At 42.2% G+C, this 23592-nt stretch overlaps 1 protein-coding gene across 3 annotated transcripts in view; it reads right to left on the reverse strand.

Annotated features, from left to right (window-relative positions):
- Positions 1 to 2253: 2253 nt before the first annotated feature.
- Positions 2254 to 23592, reverse strand: part of LOC147023065 (uncharacterized) — a 73998-nt gene continuing 52659 nt past the window's right edge. For 2 of the 3 annotated variants that reach the window (XR_015059728.1, XR_015059727.1), the window contains 3 exons: positions 21611 to 21779; positions 3510 to 3602; positions 2254 to 2473 (listed from right to left, as the gene is read on the reverse strand). Coding sequence is in view for 1 of the 3 variants with exons in the window: in XM_085887116.1 (XP_085743242.1) it covers positions 21745 to 21779 (35 nt within the window). In the remaining 2 variants the exon portion in view is untranslated. Of the gene's footprint in view, positions 2474 to 3509; positions 3603 to 21525; positions 21780 to 23592 lie in introns of those variants that run through there. The other variant, XM_085887116.1, reaches the window with a different exon arrangement.

Here is a 23592-nt window from a genome sequence, read left to right on the forward strand (position 1 = left end):
GAGACCGCTTCGGCAGCACCAACGCTCTGCACAGAGTATGGTCCCAATGGATGGATGGATGGATGGATCTTCACCAACCGTGATGTACCAAAGTTTGTTCTTGCCATGAAAAAAAATTGGGGTCTAAGGGGTTCTATGTGGGGGGGGGAGGGTTGAGGGTTTGCCCCCCAAAATATGTCTTTGCTTTATTTTCTGAAACCACACACACCTACTTTCGATGAAACTTGACCACAACCTTTATCACCCGTGATGTACCAAGGTTTGTTCAAGGCTTAAAAAAAAAGTAGATAGGTATTTACTTTCTTTCCATTATATATTTTGTGGGTTATTCATGCTTACCAATGGTTGCCTGGTTGTCTTATCCAACCATTACCAGGTGAGTAACCAGGGGTATTGCCTCGGTGTTTAATATCTCTGTGAGGTTCTTTGTCATCATTCCTGGTGGTCCAGCTATCACTGGTACAACTTTGGCATTCTTCAGCTTCCAGGATCTTCTCACTTCATTCTTGAGGTCTTGGTGTTTGGTCATTTTCTTGATTTCTGCATCATTTAGTCCAAAATCACTGGTATTAACACCTCAATCAGCAATGCTTTCTTCTCTTTTTTTGTACCTTAGTATGATATCTGGTCGCAATGCTTTGTTTTTGATGTTCACGCTCGATGGGATCATCAAGTCGTACATGAGCGGTAGGTACTTCCATGTTTTCAGTGATTACTTTTGGTTCATGCTCCCACAAATTTTCTTGAAATGGGACATCAACGTTTTTGCAGATGTGCCAGTGGATTACATTATAAACTCTGTTGTGTTGTTGTGTGGACAGCTGTTCTGACATGAGTTTGTTTTTGTGTGTGTGTTCGGTCATTAAGCATAACATATCATTCTCTTTACTAATCTCACCTCCACCGCTCACCTTTCTCTTTTTTTGTCATATATATATATATATCTCTCTCTCTCTCTCTCTCTCTCTCTCTCTCTCTCTCTCTCTCTCTCTCTCTCTCTCTCTCTCTCTCTCTCTCTCTCTCTCTCTCTCTCTCTCTCTCTCTCTCTCTCTCTCTCTCTCTCTCTCTCTCTCTCTCTCTCTCTGGACATATCCAGACGGTTGTTATGTCTGTACAGTGGTTATCTCCATATGTGTCTAGACAGTGGTTATGTCTGGGTAGGGTTTGTCTCGAGGCGTGTCCAGATGGTATTTATCTCCAGACATGTGTGGATGGGAGTTTGTATCCGGATATGGCCAGGCGGTGTTTATGTCCAGATGGAAGTTTGTAGCGGGGCGGTGTTTATGGCTGGAAGGGAGTTTATGTCCAGGTGGTGTTTATGTCTGGACGGGAGTTTATGTCCAGGTGCTGTTTATGTCTGGACGGGAGTTTGTCTCCGGACGCATCCGGGCGGTGTTTGTCTCTGGGTGTTATTTACATATGACCAGTAGAAAATGGACTTCACACATTATTTTGTTTCCATCGTCACTGTTATTCTATGCAAAATATTTTTGATGAGACGGTATGAATCGTAATTGACGCTCTCCCACACGTCTGCCTTTCCTTCCTCTCACCTCTCACTGCCTCCCCCCCCACTCCCCCCTCTTCCCCCAATCTCAGTGTTCTCGTCAGCGAAGCGACGGGTGGTATTTGTTAGTATACAATATATAAAGCTCTTTCTAACCATTGACTAACTGACTGACTGATATTAAAGATCGGTGCCTTCCGGGTGATGTGGAAAGCTGAAATTTTGCGTGCCAATGGACATCGAAGTCAGTGCACCGGAAAAAAAAAATCACAGAATCGTCGGACAACATCCACAAATTAAAGTATAAATAAATGAAAAAATGCAGGTGAGTGACCCAAGACAATGGGGAAACAGTTTGTATGCTTACGCAATGTGTAAGCACACCCTGCTAGTAATATATAAAGCTCATTCTAATCACTGACTCACTGACTGGTGGAGAAAGCTGAAATTTTTCCTGCCGATGGACATCGAAGCCGATACACCTGGCAAAATCACAGAACCATTCATAAATGAAAATCAAATGCAGGTGAGTGACCTGAGACAATGGGGAAGCATGGTTCGTTCTTGCTTACAATGTGTAAGCGTACTGTAAATCAAAGGATATTATAGGGTATGCCAAAAAATGACTACGATGACTATTACAGTCTCAATGTAAAGTGATAGTGCGAGAAAAAAAACCAAAGGATTAACCAATACCCAAATTTAATTCAAATCTTATTGAAGAATATTTAATGGATGCAAAATTTCTCACAAGCATGCTCAATGTGATAACCTTCAAGTGAAACTTCCACACAAGACACACCGGTGCAAGATTTTTGCTCTCATTATTGTATGCACCAAATTAGCTCAAGAAGATTTCCAGTGACCTGCTAAATGCAGGTAATTGTATTCTCTGCTGTTGCTTAACCATATACTCTGACCTTTGTCCACGAAGCATCTGGCAAAGCTTTTCCTTCACAATTGCCCCTGAGGAAACAAATAATGAGGGAAAAGCAAGAAAAGCTGCGACTGCTGCCTCAGAGCCACCCTTCCCTGCTTCATCTTTATTACAGCGATGTCAGGGCCAGGCAATGCATATGCATGATGTGGCCTGAACGAAATGCAGCCTTTTTACCAATCCATTCTGTTTTCTAAAACAAGCATGACCCACAATTCATAGCGATATCCCAAGACACAGTGCAGCTGTCAGTGTAGTTGGGTCACATCACATTCAAAGAGTGTGAAGATGGCAAAAGGGTGAAAAATATAAAAGCACAATTAACTGAAAATTTTGGCCGAGGGCCATTCTGTGGCCAAAATGTCAGTTCTCTGAACCTTTGTTCTGCAATAAATCTTTGATTTCGTTTTGCTTCAGTGGTTTTTGCCATTCTTTGATCCCTTCATCTTTTTGAAGGAGACAGTTTTTTTTCTATGAACTATACGCCAGGCTTGTTTTGGAATGCAAGGTATAATACACCATCCTTCAAAAAGGTACCAGCATCAGTGTAAAAGTGGGTGGTAGCATGGCGTCATGGGGTGTACACCATGTTTGCCAAGCTGGGAGTCAATATTGCTGTTTTTTCAAATGACAAAAATCGTGCTATAGGTTGACAGGATGGCCGAGAGGTAAGCACACTCACCTCTAAGCTGTCTCTCCTGGGTTGTAATCCCAACCCAGCTATAAAACTGTCATCCAGGAGTTTCACAGGCAGGGTGATTCATCAATGTGTGTGCTGCCCCTCAGATGGACCTTGAGGATCATGCCAAGAATGTTGGATGTAATATGTGAAAACTACCTGTGAGGACTTCCAAATTATTTGTTTGAATTCCGACATTCAGATGACTATGTGGGGCTGTGAAACCAGAGAATCTCATCAAATATTCCATGTAAATCCTTTCCTTCACAAATCCATCAAAAGTAAATCCTTTTATCAAAAGGAAATACACACGGAAATGATTACAAAATCTGGCCATGTTGCACTGGCACGTGTAAGATGGGTTAAGAAGGCAAATTTGTACTTACTGTGACGTAGCCCTTTGATATTTTGACCTAATTATTCATTGGTCTTCTCAATATTCTCATAATATAGGTTTGTTGAAAGTTTGATGACAAAACCTGAAATTGTAAAAAAAAAAAAAAGGTCATGGCCTGGACAAACACACAACACACACAGAAGCGAAAGCAAAACTCTGTCTCCCACTGCATGGGGGAGGGCTAATAAATACATGTCCTGGAGCCAAAAGATTCTGCAATACGGGAATTGGACTGTCATTTGCAATCACGTGTGACACTATGCTTTGGTGTTTGGCACCTCTCACGTAATTTCCTAAATGCGCTTTCCCCCATATTCCCGACATTGAATGTCTTCTCACAGACCCTGCATCTGACCTTGTGAATGGACTCCATCACGAGCCAATCCCGGTTGGCGACGTGACTAAGCCATCATGACGAATTAAAATAGCAGTGCTTTGAAATTCTTCAAATTATCTTCCTTTCCCTTAACAATCAGCAGTGCACATGATAAGTAGGTAGTTGTTGCTAAGTCAAGAGTGTCTGTAAGCACTTGCATAATTTATTAATGATGCGTGAAACCATTTTGGCGAGACTTTTGTAAATCCTTGGGGGAAGTTATAATTGGTAATGTTCTCTTTCGGCAGAATGAACAATTCTGACCGGGGGTGCAGCAGATTAATTTCATTTGTGCAATTTTGTTGATTTTCCAGGAGTTTCAAGGACTTGAACAAGTTTTCCAGGACTTACAGTACGTACTACAAATGATTTCTCATTTTTCCAGGACTTTCAAGGACTGTGTGAACCATGCTTGGATGGTTCCTGCTCTTTCCTGTGTGGTTTATTGGATTGGCTGGTTTGTGGCCATCCATTGTTGCACTGCATTGGAGCAGGTCATTCTCACTGTGAAATTTCTTCTAACTCAATAGTTCCTAGAAAGACATGTTGCACCTCAGGTGCTATATTATTGAGTTTCCAAGTGATTTGACTGTCCTCACATTTTGTGTAATGTCAACATGTTCGTTTTTTTCTTTTTTGTATACATTCTTAAGGCTCGTATGAGAGCAAACACACAGAACGCACAACAAGGGGGGGGGCGGAGACAAGAGGGATGGGAGAGGGAAGGGCAAAACAGTGGGGAACACAGACATTAGGAGATCTGTGGAAGGGAGAGGGATGGGGCAGGGAACATGGGGGAATACAAGATGGACATTACAGGGCGTTTTTTTGTATACCATGTCGAGGCTTGTATGAGAGCTCACACTCAATACACAGCAAGGGGCACATGAGACCAGAGGGGCGAGAGTGGGAAGAACAAAACAGTGGGGAACAGAGAGATCTGTGGAAGGGAGAGGGAAGGATCAGGGAACACGGGGAATACAAGATGAACATTACCGGGACTTTCAGGAAGGAAAGCAGGGAATTTGAAGGAGGTGGGTTTAGGGTGGATAAACGGGGGTAAAAAGATCGAAGATTTGGATGGGGGATGATAAGAGGTGGTGGTGAACAGCTGTTTTTAAGGCCTGGAGGGAAGAATGGGATTGAACAGAGTGAAGGAGTTTATTCCAAAGGTGTGGAAAAAGAGGAATGAAAGAGGGAAGGTGAGCAGTGATTCGTGATTTTGGTAGTTTTACAAGAAGAGGGTTGTTGGCAGACCTTGAGCGACCTGCGGAAATATGGTGGGGACAAATGGCAGACACAGCAGGGGGGCGAGACCGGAGAGAAGACGGTACAAGAGAGAAAGACCACCGACCTGCCTGTGGTGAGAGAGATAGAGGCCCAAAGACTCAGCCTCATTGCGGGAGATGCCAATGATCAGAAATGCCTTGGTTTCCACAGCGTGATGCCAAGAAAGGTGGGTGGCAGGAGCACCAGCCCAGAGGGAAGAGGAGTGCTACATCAGGATGCGAACAAAAGCTTTGTATGTGGTCAGGATTTCAGGTGGGCCAAGGAAGGACTTTGCATGACGGAGGATTCCCAGTCAGTGACTTGCTTTGGAGGCCAGGTTGGAAATGTGGCTTTCCCAGGAAAGATCATGGCAGATCGTGAGACTCAGAAGCTTGAAAGAAAGGACTTCTTCCAGAGGATTGTTGAAAAAGTGGATGGGGAGGTTTCCAAACGGTCCTTTCGGAGAGACATAGTGAGAGTGTGAGCTTTGTCTGGATTGAAAGACATGTTCCACGTGTTGGACCAGTTTGTGATTTTACCCAGATCAGCAGTGAACAAAGAAGCTGCTGCTTGCTGCTCTGAGGGATGACAGATGGTACGGCAGAGGGTGGAGTCATCAGCAAAGAGATAAAGAGGATTTTCCAGAGATTCGGAGAGATCATTGATGAAAACCAGAAGAACAGGGCCCAGAATGCTGCCTTGAGGAACTCCAACATGGACAGGAAGAGGAGATGAAATAACTCCATTTAGGACCACACGTTGACTCTGACAGGGGAGGATGTCTGCAAGCCATGAGTGGAGATGGCCTTGGATACCTTTGGAAGAGAGTTTGGTGAGCAGGGTAGGGTGCCAGGCCATGTCAAAAGCGCACGATATATCTCGGGATATGCCTCTGATTTCATGTCCGGCATTGAGGACCTTCATCCATTTTTGGGAGCAGAAGCAGCATATCCAGCGTAGAGTGACCTGGTCTGAAACCAAATTAATGATCGGAAATCAGGCCATTGGGAAAAGGAAGGATTTAATGTCTGAAGCGATGATGGATTCCATAACCTTGCTGATGATTGGGAGAAGGCTGATTGGTCTATCGTTACATGGATCTGTTTTAACACCTTTTTTATGCAGGGCAGTAATGTTTGCTGATTTCAAAACAGATGGCAGATGACCTTGAGCAAATGAAAGGGTGAATAGAACAGAGAGAGAATGAGCCGGATCTGCAGGTCAGGTCAGGTATGGGAGCATGTGCCAGAACAGCGCGTCGCTGCGTCCACTTTCCGCCGGTACTCCAGGGGCCTCCGTCTGGCCATCCCCCAGGCAGATGCCAGGCCCATCCCCATCTCCTTGAGATGATGGTCAACCTGCTGCAACCATGAGGCACGTGGTCGGCCCACTGGCCTCCTCCACTCATGAGACTCCCTCGCTGAGAGAATCTGGTGAGCAGGATCAGCGTCAGGAAAACGACCCACATGTCCATACAGCCGCAGCTGACGCTCACGGACTATGCAGGTAACAAATCTCATCCGAGTCTCTCTCAGCAACCGCTCGTTGGACACAAAATCCGACCAGCGATAGCCAAGGATTCTCCGAAGAGACCTGGTACCAAAGGAATTAAGTCTCCGTCTCAGATCCTTGGTCAAAGTCCAAGTCTCGCACCCATAGAGCAAGACTGGAAGTACCAAGGACCTGAAGACTCGGACTTTCGTCCTCCCGCACAGGTACCGGCAGCGCCACACCCCCATGATCCAGTGAATCCATGACTCCCAGGCCCGACCCAGACGTCTATTGACCTCCGGCTCACAACCTGCGGAGACATGAATATCACTGCCAAGGTAAGTGAATCTATCCACGACCTCAACATCCTCACCACAAACAGACGCAGACAGGACAGCAGCATCCAAGATGTCACCGAAAGCCTGGATCATTGTTTTGACCCAAGAAATCCGTAATCCCAACGGCTCCGACTCCTCATTCAGCACCTCGAGGGCCCCCAAGAGGATGTCTAAAGTCTCCGCAAAGATGACTGCATCATCTGCAAAATCAAGGTCCGAGATCTTGACATTGCCAAACGATGCACCGCAACTTGATCTCTCCGACATCCTCCCAAAAATCCAGTCCATACAAGTGCTGAAAAGTGTGGGGGCAAGTACACATCCCTGACGAACTCCAGTAACAACTGGAAATAAGTCAGAGGCGGTACCACCACACTTCACAGCACTCTCAGTACCAGAGTAGAGTTCAGACATCAGATCGATCAGTCTCGGTGGCACCCCACGAAGACCAAGAATCCTCCAGAGGACATCCCGATTCACTGAATCAGGCACGCTTACAGAGATCAACATAGGCTGCAAGCAGCCCCTGCCGAAACTCTCGTCTGCGTTCAGTGAGGACACGAAAGAGCAAGGATACGGTCAATCGTTGACCTCTTTGGTGTAAAGCCTGACTGCTCTGGACGCTGGTGCTCAAGCAGATGGTGGCGAACCCTATCAAGAATTATCCGAGCAAAGACCTTGCCCGGCACTGAGAGCAGCGTCACCCCTCGGTAGTTGTTGCAGTCTTGGCGATCACCCTTCCCTTTCCAGAGAGGGACAACAAGGCCCCTCTTCCAGTCAGTTGGGATGATGCCTGTGTTCCAGGCAGAGCACAAAACTGCATGCAACGACGCGAGTGCAGCATTTCCACCAGCCTTGAGAAGTTCAGCATGGATGCCACAGATCCCTGGAGCTTTGCCCCGTTTCAACTGGTTCACCGCAGCCCGTGTTTCCACAAGCGATGGTGGACCACAGTTGATTCGAGGGTCAGCAACAGGGATTATGTAACACCCTTGACGTCCAACACGACAGCTGGGGATCAGCCTGGTACAACCGCTCAAAGTAACCGGCCCAGCGGGCCTTCACTTCAGACTCCTCTGTCAAGAGCCTACCACTCTCTGCTCGAACTGCAGTGCTCCGAGGGATGGGCTTGGATGAGCGTAATGCGCGAATTCCCCTGTAAGCGGGACGAGAATCACCTGTCCACAGGTGATGCTCTACCCCCTCACAGATTCCTCGCACATAGGCCTCCTTGTCCACCCTCAGTGCACGTACAGTTTACGCCTCAAGCTCCCTGAACAGCTCAGCTCTGCCATTCAGACTGGCCCTGCGACTCTGGTCAATGGTATCCAGTGTCCCTTGAGACACAAAATTCTTCTTTGCCTTGCCGTGAACTCCAAGGCATCCACCGGCAACATCAAGGACGGTGGTCTTGAAGGTGCTCCACAACTCTTCAGTACCCCCCAAAGCACCCAGACCCCCAAGTGTCCACTCAGCCTGTTCGCAAACTCCTCAGCTACTCTCTCATCCCTGAGCTTGGCAACATCCAGCCTAGGCTGGGATGGTACCATTCTCCAGGATTTAAGGTGCAGCTTTAGAGTTGCTACAACAAGCCTGTGGTCAGTATTGAGGAACTGAGCACTCCGGTAGACCCTGCAGTTCTGGATCATCCTCCAACGACCGTCAATGAGGACATGGTCAATCTCCTTTGCCACACCGCCAGCGTTGGAATACCAAGTCCAGCGATGAGCTTGCGAGCGCTGAAACCATGAACCAGCCACCCTAAGTCCATGACTTCTTGCAAAGTCAAGGAACTTGGTGCTATTCTGGTTCATAGTTCCTGACCCATGGGGACCAACACACACCTCATAACCATCCCTATCAGTTCCAGTCGATGCATTGAAATCCCCCAAGACTAGAAGTGTATCTCGTCTGGGGCACTGATCAACCACAGACTCGAGTGTGGCGTAGAATGCATCCTTCACGGTAAGATCACTCGCCTCAGTCGGAGCATAAATAGAGACCAGGGAAATGACACCTAAGGAGTGACGAATCCTTAATCTCATAATACGCTCGTTGACCGGTGTTACCTCAATTATCATTGGGGTCAGCTTATTGGACACAGCTACAGCAACTCCTTGGGTATGGTAACCATCAGAGCGACCAGACCAATAGTAGGTGTAACCACCCACCATTATCTCGCCGCAATCCGGTCTCGCAACCTCAGAGAGAGCTGCAATCCCGATGTCCAAACGCTTGAGCTCAGATGATAACAGAGACAGGTGATCATCCTCTCTTAGGGATAGGACATTCCAGGCACCCACCCGAAGGGACCGCCTCAGGTTAACCCAAGGAGACCGCCGTCTGGTGGACGACACCTCAGCACCACTCCGACACACTCTCCCGCAATCTGACCCAGGGATGTTACCCCGTGGTTTCCCTCCTATCAAAGATTGGGGGTCCCGAAGGCTTTGCCCCAATCCCGTCATCCGGTGAGCTGCCCTGCGAAGGGAAGCTGCACAGGAGGTACTCCCACGGAGTGGGTTTTCAGATTTTTTTGCGTTTTTTCGTTTTGCGGAATGAAGCGTTTTACGGTGGCTGGAGTGCAAATCCTGCCACCAACCTCCTAATAAGAAGTAACCCAACTGCAGGAGGACGTCCGCAGACACAGTTGGGCACTAGATATGGATGGCCGTTGGCTCACAAGGAGCTCCTCCGCCCTTTGGAGCTTCCTCCGGATCTGCATCCGGACCTTAACCAAAATCTAACTGGCTTGTTCTTGTCATCTCCCCAACTCATTCACTCAATTATACTCATGGACTTTCAGGTCTTTCCACGACAGGGAACTTTTGAGAAGGAAAGCAGGGAATTTGAAGGAGGTGTGTTTGGGGTGGATTAATGGGTGTAGAAAAGATTGTGGTTTTGGATGGGAGAAGTTAAGAGGTGGTGGTGAACATCTGTTTTGAAGACCTGGAGGGAAGAGTGGGATTGAATAGAGTGATTGAAGAGATTGTGGGATTTCTCATCTGGCTTCAGTACAAACAAACGATAACAAAGTAAATCCAAATTCAATCTCTCTCTATATCTCTATATCTATCTCTATATCTATCTCTATCTCTATATCTATCTCTATATCTATCTCTATATCTATCTCTATATCTATATCTATCTCTATATCTATCTCTCTCTCTCTCTCTCTCTCTCTCTCTCTCTCTCTCTCTCTCTCTCTCTCTCTCTCTCTCTCTCTCTCTCTCTCTCTCTCTCTCTCTCTCTCTCTCTCTCTCTCTCTCTCAGAAGGCTTTTTGTCCTGTCATGCCACAGAGTTCATCGTAAAGTGATTTCATTTTCGTTTTGCACATGTGTATCTGTGTATTTAATTTGGTTGTATCCAGAAGCTGTGCTGTCGCTAAATGTCTGTATTGTACTTTCCTGATTTGCAAATGTTCATTCCTTCAATGCCCTTTTGCTAAATGATGCTTTGTTGTGTCGATGATGTATGCAAATTAACATTGAACCAAAACCCAATACTTTATCTCTGTGCTTAGAGCTTGATACATTTCAAGTTTTAGTCAAATGTGGATTCACATTTGATTATAATAGATTCACAATTCTGTCTGGATTAACAAATTTTGTGAAATCAGAATTTGAATGCCTCATTGCTGTACACACTCAATTCCACTCAACTTGCCAAAGATATCATTCTACTTTTTGTACATATTTTCTTTGCTTGAGTTTACACATTCAGTGTAACAATAAACTGAGATTTATCTCTTTTGTCCAACTGGCTTGATTCCTGTTCTTTTGATTCACACTTGTCCCACATTGAAGGCCGATCACCTTTGTGGTGTGAAAGCACTGTCAGCTTTTTTGTGATTGAGATTGTTAAGAACGTAATACTCCTTGGCAGAGTTCTGGTCCACCGGATACAACAGGAGTTGCAGAAAGCCCTGAGCTCATGACAATATAAAAGAAAAAAAATCTGCCTACTCTTTCTTGAGCATTGATGCTGCTGAAGCAGTTTCTGGCCAGAGGGTGCAATGGTTGGCTTTTCAATGCTTTCCAAGTGCTCAGTAGGGCAGGAATTTCGAAGTCAGCATAGCCACACATAATGGCTATTCTTTGAAAGGTACAGTGGGATTCACCACATAATGCAATGCAGAGAGTTTAATGTTCCTCAAAAAGATAGAACATTCATTGAAGCAACATCCTGACAAAAAGCACAAGGTTGGTGGTGGAGCCAGGAATCCAAACTAGACAAGATATCTCAAGGGAGAGAACCCTACAAGTAGATGATAAATGGGGTTTCTGGTACACCCATTCAAATGAATGGGGGGGAAAAGGAAAAACTTTCTGACCTAAGCCCCAAAAGCTCAAAATAGGAGACTCATTTTCTCCCCACCTATCCCCTTCCCTCCCATACAAGCAAATGTAAAATTGATAGTCATTTTCTCCCCCTCCCATACAAGCAAATGAAAAATTGATACTATGAAAGATTGAGACTGACTGATGAAAGCACTTCTTCCCTTTCATATTTTCATTCCACTCAAAGAGCGAACCAATGAATATTTGTCCATGTTATACTTTAGGGAATAACTTAATTTTCTTACAACATTCATTTCCATCGAGTATATTCACAAAGAATAACTTGGAACTTGGTTCTTGGTTTAAGTGTCTTTGTTGCGCAGAAATGAAATGATAAACTTCTCTTAATGCTCTTATTTGACCACCTCCTGAGCCACATATCATTTTGGAATTTTAGTAAATTGTTTTTCCATTGTTCACTTGATAAACATCAAAGTTTTCAGTCCATTCAAGGATATATATTTTTTTTCTTCACATCCTCCAACTTATTTGTGATTAAATTTATCCGCTTATTTGTTTATCAACTTTTATCCCGGTTATTTCTTCAATAAGACGTATTTGATATTTCTCACATTCTTTATGTTTTCCATTTAAATACCAAGGCTCATTACATCTCCACTCTTTGGTTTGGTTATTGATTGGTTCTATCATTTATAAATCAGTAAAAAGACGGCAGTAGCCTGTTAAAATTCCCAACCCAATATCTTAACACTTATACTTATAATAATAATGAGGGAGACTATTGATTACATTCTCTAAAATATATATTTTATCATCAAAAGCTCCGAATGCTTTCTTGTTTATCTCTTCTGTATATAATTGATGTTTATAACTTCTCATTGTATTCATTTTTCTCTACTCTTCCTTCTTTAAGGTTAAATAGTTGTAATAATGTTTAAAGTTTATTGTTTCCTTGATTATATTTTCTTTATTCCCTTTAGCTTCTTATCACACCTTTCAATGTTCACACCTTTCATCCCCAAACCCTAACCCAACCCTAACCCAACCCCAACCCAACCCAAACCCACCTTAACCCTCACATTCAAAATCCCAACCCTAACCCAACCCGAGTCCAACATAATTTGTTTTAATACGTATTTCAACAATATATATTTTTATGTTTTTTTTCTCTTCTTCCAATTCTGTCTTTTAAAGCTTTCAGGTTTGGTGAAGTCGAAAGGGGGAGTAAGAACTTTCCTGCACTTTATTCCCAGAACTTTATTGATATTGCTCTCATCAAGCACCACCAACAAAGAACCACATCGAGAGGTTTAGATCCCCAAGAGTCTTCTTGGTAGAAACCACATTTCAAGTCTCCAAAATAAACCCAACTTTCCAAGTCTCCAAGGTATAACCACATTCCTGTTGAGCTTCCAAGATATTATCACATTGTGAGTTATCAAGCCAGAACCCACATTTCAAGTCTCCAAAATAAAACTAACTTACAAAGTCTCCAAGGGATAACTCATTTCCTGATTTTTTTCAAAATTTGAGTCTCCAAGGTAGGTTTCATATTTAGAACCATCTTGGCAGAACCCTTTCCCGAGTATCCAAGGTAGTTATTTAAACCATCAAGGCAGAACTCATTTACTGATTTTTCCAAAATTTGTGAGGTCTCCGAGGTAAAACTTATATTCTGGTTTATCAAGGTATAATTTGTTCACTGGGTATTGTCTTGATAACTCACAATGAGTACCATCGATGTAAAACTCTTTTTCAGGATTTTGCGGGTCTCCAAGGTATAACTAATTGGTTGGGTCATCAAGGTAGAGCTCGTTCTGTGGGTCTTGGTCGCTCACAATACAAGGTCTTCAACCAAACCAACAATTTCACCCCAAGTTGTGGCAAAAGCAGTATTTTCATTTTGTATTTCTGATACAATTTCCTGTGAGAGAAAATATGAATGTATTAATTAAGTGATTTAATTATTAAATGATTATATGCTTAAATCAAACTCTGTAAGTAGGAAAAGAAAATCTTACCTCAATAGATAAGAGGTTTGAATCCAGTTCATCAACTTGAAGGTTTAGTTCCATACAAGTAGTAGAACTCCAAGGAACTCCAGTCATCCCACTCAAGCTCAGCACAGCAGTCCATTCTCAGTAAAAGTAAAAATATGTTTAAATTGAGTCTGGGTTTCAAGCTTTTATATAGAAAGATTAGTGGGTGTGGTTTCCTTTGGAAATTCCCTGGGCAAGCCCAGGCAAGCCTTGTGAGAAATAGATTAACTGGAAATGATGTAAGAGTAGGTGATCCTCACAAAGGAGGGTGGGGCTTAGGAAAGTGGGCGTGGCTTATGGGAAAGTGGGCGTGGCTTATGAAAAATAATGTGTGGTTCAGGAGGTGGTCAAATAAGAGCATAAAGAGAAGTTTATCATTACATTTCTGCACAACAAAGACACTTAAACCAAGAAATAAGTTCCAAGTTGTTATTTGTGACTATACTCGATGGAAATGAATGTTATAAGAAAATTAAGTTATTTCCTAAAGTAGAACATGGACAAATATTCGTTGTCAGCCATCAGCCATGGCTCAGGAAGTGCCTGAAAATCAAGTTTCGTTCCACTCATCGGGGGGGGGGGGGGGTAGACAAAACCTTGATAATATGATAGTATATATCCAAATACATACGTATCCAAAAGTTCTCCACTCAAATAGTTGCAGTTATTGTGTATTTTCATCTTGAAAATCGATGCATTCCCCACGCTCTCTCATTAGAATTTTCTCCAATCGGATCACATGTAGGCCATGTGACACCTCAACAGCCAATAGATCGGCTGACATCGTATGCAAATTTCGTCAGACTGTCATGTGACCAGCTAAGTTGTCCAAGATGGACATAAGGAAGAAATCACCAGCAGCTTATTGGCGATTTATCGGTAATTTTTGATGAATATGGCCAGTGAGGACGCTCCCCATTGTATTATTCACCAGGACAATGTAGCGAACGAAGAAGTCAAACGTTTTACGTCTGTAAGATGGGATAAATGGAGAGAAAGTGTCAACAAATGGCTCGTCTTAGACCGTCACTAACGACGTTTAGCCAAGTGCCGGCGCGGGAGGACAAACCATTGTGCAACACCAGCACATCGACCCATCGAATGAACGCCATTGACCCTGCCTCGGACAGCTTTATATATAGCCGCTCAGCCACGGCCGGACATTACATAATACCTGCTGTTTCTGTTTCAGCCTGGCATAGTCGATCCAACACTCTCTTTCTTTGAACCCTGCAGTATTTATCTACTCTATTGCAAATGAGGCAGACAGCAGAAAGGACGTGTCGCCGTGAACTCTCAACATGTCCAGCAATGTTCGATGCAGAGTGCAGTTTTTTTGGCGATGGTTCATACGTGCAATCATCAACAATCGCAGAGTCATCATGCATGGTTTGTGAACAACGTTTCTCAGCCCCACGCATTATATTTGCATCGATGAAGCGACGGTAGCAAGTGTCGTGATAGTCCAGATGACTAGGGATTTCTTCACACTCAATATACACTCGTGCACTCTTGGCTAAACATCGTTCGTGACCGTCTAAGACGAGCCATTTGTTGACACTTTCTCTCCATTTATCCCATTTTACAGGCGTAAAACGTTTGACTTCTTCATTCGCTACATTGTCCTGGTGAATAATACACTGGGGAGTGTCCTCACTGGCCATATTCATCAAAATTACCGATAAATCGCCGATCAGCTGCCGGTGATTTCCTCCCTGCAGGAAGCTGCCATCTTGGACAACTTAGCTGGTCACATGACAGTCTGACGTAATTTGCATACGATGTCAGCCAATCTATTGGCTGTCGAGGCATCACATGGCCCACACGTGATCCGTGTGGAGAAAATTCAAATGAGAGAGTGCAGGGAATGCATCGATTTTCAAGATGAAAATACACAATAACTGCAGCTATTTGAGTGGAGAACTTTTGGATACGTATGTATTTGGATATATACTATCATATCATCAAGGTTTTGTCTATCACCCGATGAGTGGAAAGAAACTGCACGATACAGCTTACGGCTGATGGCCTATTGGTTCGCTCTTTGAGTGAAATGAAAATATGAAAGGGAAGAAGTGCTTTTATCAGTAAGTCTCAATCTTTCATAGTCTCAATTTTTCATTTGCTTGTATGGGAGGGGAAGAAAATGAGTTAATTTTACATTTGCTTGTATGGGAGGGAAGGGGATAGGTGGGGAGAAAATGAGTCTCCTATTTTGAGCTTTTGGGGCTTGGGTCAGAAAGTTTTTTTCCTTTTCCCCCATTCATTTGAATGGGCGTCCCAGAAACCCCATTTATCATCTACTCCTACATCCAAGAAATCCTGCCAGCCCCTGACAATTCTGAGGTATTTTCATAAAAAATATCCACCCAGCATTTTTCTGATATGCAATCCAACACATTTGCAGGACGTTTTCAAAAAGAAGCAATTTTAGACACAAAGTAAATTGCTTTATGCAGTCATTTCAATATGATTCAAATGGGAGCTAAGCAGCCATTGTAAGGCTGTTCAATATCTACAGGGTATGAGGCAAACATAATTCGACTCCATTCTTGTGAGATCTAAAACTGTGTTTATATGCTTTTACCAGCAGCTGTGTCTCTTGGCGGCCAAGCAAAGGCAAACATGCTTTCAAAAGACTAACTTCAAAAGGGCTTGAATGACCTCACACTCTCCCTCTGCAACTAATGTGTCATTTCTCTCGAATAAAGGAAGCACAGATGAACTTTTTTTTGGACAACTTGCCTCGAATTTTGACACAGGGATAAGCTAGAACGGCAATTTATAGAGCGCATACCTGTGCCTACCTGAACAGTTTATGTTTTGTTTGGCCGGATCTGCATCCGGACCATAACCAAAATCTAACTGGCTTGTTCTTGTCATCGACCCAACTCATCCACCACATTTTGTCCGAATCAGTCTACAACGTTTATAAATATCGTAATATACACACATATATATATATATATATATATATATATATATATATATATATATATATATATATATATATATATATATATATATATATATATATATATACATACACATATGAAGACCACATGGGGAAAACCAGAGATGTCAGGATAAGTCAATTTTGAAGAAACTTTTTCAATTTTTGTCAAGTCAATTTTCAAGACTTTGGTGGACTGTTTAATAACTGTCATATAGATTTCTTTTCCAGTAAAAGGAAGAGTGATCATTGGCCGATCAAATTAAGCATGTAGCATTTGCCAAGCTTGTGTGTTATTTAATTTAAGAGCAAAGAACGAATCAATTTTGCAAACTGACATCACTGGTTATTCCCTTGTTTTATAATTGCCATGCAATTTTAACCCAGGATGTGTAGCAAATTCATACTTGTTGGTTATTACCATACATTACATGACTTTGGTGATCACAGATTATTTTTTTCTACATTAAACGGTCATTGTTTTTTGTTTGATTGGTGTTCAACGCCATACTCAAGGGAATTTCGCTTATATGACGACGGATTCTCCATTTCTTACTTCGTACTACTTAATATGATGGAAAACCGGGAGGAAACCAAGGATAAACCACCTCCGCGATAGCCGAAGTCACCTCATGTGACTCCCTCATATACCTAAGTAGGTTGATTGGGCGGTGGGTACATCGAATGAGGATGGGTACTCAGATGCGCTAAACATTAAGCCACGGCGTGGGTCCCATAAAAGTCACAATAAAGGTTTGACCAGGCTTGAACCACGATATGCACCAACGAGGAGCCCATGATATAACCAAATAGGCCATTGTAGTGCTCAGTTTATGCTGTGATAGTTTTACAACCTTTTATAACTTAGTTTCTCAACTCTGAATATTATGATGGAACAGTTAACATGAATGATGAAGAAAGCCAATCTTATCTGAGTGAAAACTTTATTTTTAATACTTTGCAGAACACAAAACCTGTGATCAAAAATAATAGATCCATGATATAACCAAATAGGCTATTGTAGTGCTCAGAGTTTATGCTGTGAAAGTTTTACAGCCTTTCATTTTTTAGTTTCTCAACTCTGAATATTATGGTGGAACAGTCAACATGAATGAAAGGGCGATAACCAGGAGTAAAGTACTGACAACTCTGGGTTTGTACTTGTTCAGCTTTGACAACACTTGTTTTTTCATTGCACGGCTAAACTTTATACCATATAAATTATGTGACACCCCTGGTTATTTGTTAAAGTAATATTGTGAGAGGAAACCTTATGTTGCCAACTATTGGCAGGTGCAATAACCCTGAAATTTACAAAAAGTGACATCACCGGTTTTCCCTTTGTGGTATTCATATACATTAGGGTGGTCCAAAAATGTCGAAAAAAAATAGAATGTTGCTCCACAAGCTTAAAATTATTCTAATATGATCCAATAACGCGCATAAATTTTTTTAGCTTCATCGGAGGTGATTTAGAGGTCGCTCCATATAACGACTTTTCGTCTCATGACTTGAATAAATTAGGGTATGGTCAGGTACGATTACGGGTACTTCTGGATGTCCGAGGTGGAAATGGAGTGCATTTTCCAACTCTATGGGGTCGATTTACTCTAAGAAATGACTGCACCGACATTGAATTCACGACCATTTCGAAAATATGACCTAAAACAAGATTTATCATTACTGGAGTTGAGTAACTAATCCTACTCATTTCGATATTTTCTAATCTATAATTAATTTGTTGTCCGTCTAAGCATTTCTTAGAATAAATCGACCCCACTGAGTTCAAAAATACAGTCCATTTTCACCTAGGAAGTTCAGAAGTGTACGGATTCGCATCTCACCATACCCTAATTTAATATAATAATATCTAAATAAATAACTGACATATTTTTCGTGAATCATTGAATCTAAAACACTGGATGTTGGGCCGGCTATAAATAAGTTCAGGCGGGAGTGGAGACAGCAATAGAGGCAGAGATGATAGTGGTATTTGGTAAATGAGACGAAATATTCTAATAGTTTGTAATTCCATTGATTGAAAAATTAGGGTATGGTGAGATGTGAATCCGTACACTTCTGAACTTTCTAGGTGAAGATGGACTGCATTTTCGAACTAAGTGGGGTCGATTTACTCTAAGAAATGTTTAGACGGACAACAAATTTGTGATTTCCGAGGTGCAGACAGATACGAGCCGAGATTGTAGTTGTAACTCTGGTTTATTGCGTACTTGGATGCGCACCACTCAGAGCCTCTAGCGGGTGCGTACAGCTATATGCATGCCTTAGCATGTGACTATTATCATGAATACTCCACGCCCCCTCAGTGTCCTATGCCCATACACCACAAAATTAATTATAGATCAGAAAATATCGAAAGGAGTAGGATTAGTTACTCAACTCCAGTCATGATAAATCTTGTTTTAGGTCATATTTTCGAAATTGTAGTGAATTCAATGTCGGTGCAATCATTTCTTAGAGTAAATCGACCCCATATAGTTCGAAAATGCACTCCATTTCCACCTCGGACACCCAGAAGTACCCGTAATCGTACCTGACCATACCCTAATTTAACCAACTCATGAAACTAAAAGTCGTCATATGGAGCGACCTCTAAATCACCTCCGATCAACTTAAATATTTTTAATGTGTGTTATTGAATCATAGTAGAATAATTTAAGGCTTGTGGAGACAACATCTGAGGTTTTTTTTTGCTGTTTTTGGACCACCCTAAAATACATATACGTATACGTATACGTATACATATACATATACATATACATACACACTTGGTGTTGGCTTAATGGTTAGAGTGTCAGGCTTTGGATCCCAGGGTCCTGAATTCAACTCCCGCTCATCTGTTGAATTAATACCAGGTGGGGTTAACTCGGCCTGTCATCCTTCCGAGGTCGGCAAAATGATTGCCAGCATACTGGTATACTGTGTCGGAGTGGCGACCCATCCAGGATTGTGCCCAATAGCCAAGGAGACTGCTTAAACAGCATGAACGCTCTGCACAGAGTATGGTCCCAATCTCCTCCATATATATATATATATATATATATATATATATATATATATATATATATATATATATATATATATATATATATATATATATATATATATATATATGTATATATATATATATATGTATATATATATATATATATATATATATATATATATATATATATATATATATATATACATATATACATATATATATACATATATATATATATATATATATATATATATATATATATATATATATATATATATTTGGTCCTATCTCTCAATGGTGAAAAATCACTTTAAAATTAGTTTCCGGAACCAGAACCGGATATTCACCAAAATCTAATCAATTCGTCCTTGGCATGCACTCAAACTGTCCACCACATTTCGCCCGAATCTGCCCATAACCTTTTTGAGCTCCACTTTTCACAGACAGACAGACAGACAGACATACAGGGATGAAAAATATTACCTCTATCCACCTTCGATGGTGGATCCGTGGTGGATGGTGGTGGATCCACCTTCGAATAAGCAAAGCTGATTTTACAGCATAACAGAGTAAGAGAATAAGTCAACAATGAAGTATTGTATTGGAATTATAAACAAGGAAAACCATCACAATGTTGTGTGGTGGTAGTACAAGGAAGTACTAGGAATAACAATAACAATACAAAAGGAGGCCATCAGGCACATCAAGGCTGCTCAATCATACCAATATTGGCATGTCCATTCTGCTGTAGAACTCTTCTGGACCTATTTTGTCTCTCTCCTTGTTGTGGAATTAATAAGCAGACTCAGTGTAAAATATTATTACTCAATTTTGTAATATACAAATGATCCATTGTCCACAAGGAAAGTACATTCTATCAAAGAACATTTATTTTGCGATATCACGGAGCTGCAAAGCATCGAAATGTGGAATCATTCACAATGATTTGCTTGAAAGCTAAGCTTACATTCTTGATATATATATATATATATATATATATATATATATATATATATATATATATATATATATATATATATATATATTTTTCTTTCGGCTTCTCCCATTAGGGGTCACCACAGCGGATCATCCGTATGATCCGCATAGTTATTTGGCACGTTTTACGCCGGATGCCCTTCCTGACGCAACCCTGGTCGCCTCTTACGACACAGGGATATGGTACACCTATTTTAACCGGGGTATACACATATATATATATATATATATATATATATATATATATATATATATATATATATATATATATATATAAATATATATATATATAAATATAAATATATATATATATATATATATATATATATATATATATATATATATATATATATATATATATATATATATATATATATATATATATCTTGGGAGGAGCCTGGTGTTGGCGCAGTGGTTCGGGCAGCGGCTTGGGATCCAAAAGGTCCTGAGTTCAAGCCCCGTTGGGCCACTGAATTAATACACCAGGGGGTTGACTCAGCCTGTCATCCTTCCGAGGTCGGCGAAATGAGTACCAGTATACTGGGCCGGTGTATACCCCAGTTAAAATAGGTGTACCATATCCCTGTGTCGTAAGAGGCGACCAGGGTTGCGTCAGGAAGGGCATCCGGCGTAAAACATGTGCCAAATCACTATGCAGATCATACGGATGATCCGCTGTGGCAACCCCTAACGGGAGCAGCCGAAAGAAGAAGAAGAAGATATGCCTTGGGAGGAGTGGGGGGGGCGGTTGAGAGAACAAAGGGAAGAGAGGGGAGTTTTGGTCATGATGACCTACAGCTGGCCTTGGTGAGGCTGGTTTCACATGGGAAAGGCATCTTAGACGTTTAATCATACTCGTCAAAAGGTTGTTACGTAAATCATTGAGGAGGCTTGATACAAGATACTACAAGCAGACTAGGAGGGTAGAGTGGAGATAAACAGAGACAGAGAGAGACAGAGACAGAGAGAGACAGAGACAGAGAGGTAGACAGAGACAGAGACAGAGAGAGAGATAGAGGGTGGTAAAAGCATTAGGTTACACATCCTGGTAAATACACTTGGTTTAAGATGAATGATTATATACATTTCAAAACAAAGAAATGAATAGTAATTGAACATAAACAATTGATTATAATTCGTATACATTGAGGAAGCAGTGCGTACATTAAAAGAAAAAGAAAACTTGCTTAAAAAAGAATTTTTCCCATCATTTCTGCTTTTTTGCCCTTCGGGCAACACAACACAAGATTAATGGTTTAAACAATTGGAAATACATTTTCACACATGAGTGTGCCCATTTTTCCGGGCAGTCACCTTACCAGCACACATCGTAGAGCCGAGTCCCTTTCTGCCTTTCCTGTCCATCTGAGCAGGTGGCTTGAGGTGGTTGTACAGCTTTGGGCCTGCTTCAGGCTCCAGTTGAAGTAGGCCCTTGGGCCAATACAGTAGAGGGCTACCACTTTGGGCTGCACGGCTGATTCAACGCACCTATGCAGGGTTCGGGAGCAGAGCAGATGAGTACAGTGGAAAGGACATTTCCCACAAGCATCGAACATACTCATAGCGTTGACTCATGGATTTCCAACTTGAAGTTCTATCTCATCAGAGTCGTAGGATTCGGCTTCAGAATCGAAATAGGAAGGTGGTTGCTGGACCACCATTACTTTTGTAGCAGCTTTCCTTTTTAAGCAAGAGACAATCAATGTAGGCAATGTGGTTGTGGTGCATTTAACAAGCACGACAATAATGACAATCCATAATAATCCCACAAAAATCCAACGTAACAGAATAGTTCCCCATTCTCCGAAAATCCCTTCAAACCAAGAATATAGTCCATCCTTAGTAAAGTAATCATGAAACTTAGCTCCTCCTTGCTTAATTTTGTCAGCTATGCTTGCAAATATGCTCTGAGTTATCGAGAATATATGTACAACATTCAGATCCAATCACTGCACAGGTTCCACCCTGTTCTGCGAGCACCAAATCCAATGTGACTCGGTTCTGGATTGCGACAGCGTGCAAGGCGACTACCTCGGAATTAATACCGACCATGCCCAAAGCAGATTTATTTGCAAGTGACTCAAGTGAGGTGGCGAGTTCTGCAAGTCCAATAGAGGTCTGTCCTACCCCGTAGTGGGCGACGAGAATCATGAAGAACAATTCAGTTGACGTAAAACTCCGTTTACCCCATTTCAAATGCTCAAAAGGTGACATATGTAGCAGGTACATGTGCGGTACAATGAATGACAAATAACATGATCAGGTCCAGTTAACTGGGAGCCATGGATAGGCTCGATTTCCACACACAAAATAGGTATTATTTAAAGCTACTTGTGGCCCCATCGTGTGATTTTTATAGACATAGTTACTGCGTTCAGATTTTCCCAACCTTCTTTCTTCCCATGCTTCTTGCACCAGGCATAGATTTGGTTTTTCCTTTGTTTGCTCCACGACAAAATATGGAAGTATCTTACTCAAGTTAAAACTTAGCCAAAACCAGTCACTGAAATTCCGTTGCTGTAGGCAATTGCCGTCCATACCAGTAACTATGTGATCGAGCCAGCCTGTCTCCCAATCCTTATTGGGGTTGTTAGTGTTATTATCCTGTTCACTCCATTCCTTCCATTTATTCCAGTATCCACAACACTCACGTAGATCAAATGGTATCGCTAACATCGGTATCCTATCAACCGCTGAATGGGGTATTTTAGTACAGACCCAGCAACTCGTTTTATTAAAAGCCTTTGCGTGGTTGAGAGAAAGATCCAGATAAGTATTTATTCCATGTAGTCCCTCTGGGTGCAAGTGTGCTCCGATACTCCTTTGCAACTCTGTTCTATTTGAACCCTTATCTGCTTCCATTTTACCTGCTAAGCTTCTCCGGTGTCTGTGTGCTATGTGGTTATCTCGGCGGGCTGTGTGACAGGCACTTGGCTGAGGATCATACACATAACTTTGATCACGAGTAGTACTTATCGGTCATATCGACCATGTCCCCAATGTACAAGTTGCAGCCAGTAGCACAAATAATCCTGCAATAAAAATAATTATCAGAGTGATCAGGAAGCAACGCTCTCCTCAGGATCCTTCGGGCCACATGCCAGCTTGCAGTGTGTGGCATGAATCCATGTTGCTCTCCCTTTACACTTCACAGCTGTGTGAGTAGGTAGTAGTATCAGGAACGGCCCACACCACCATGCTTGGAGGGAGTTCTTTCTTTGGTAAATCCTCACATAAATCAGGTCCCCCGGCTTGAAGTTGTGGTGAGCAGAGGTGGCTGGCTCAGGCAAGGCTTGTTTCA

The sequence above is a fragment of the Eptatretus burgeri genome, chromosome 7 (assembly GCF_056783735.1).
Source record: "Eptatretus burgeri isolate ZD-2024b chromosome 7, Ebu_testis_v1, whole genome shotgun sequence".
Lineage (NCBI taxonomy): Eukaryota > Metazoa > Chordata > Myxini > Myxiniformes > Myxinidae > Eptatretus > Eptatretus burgeri.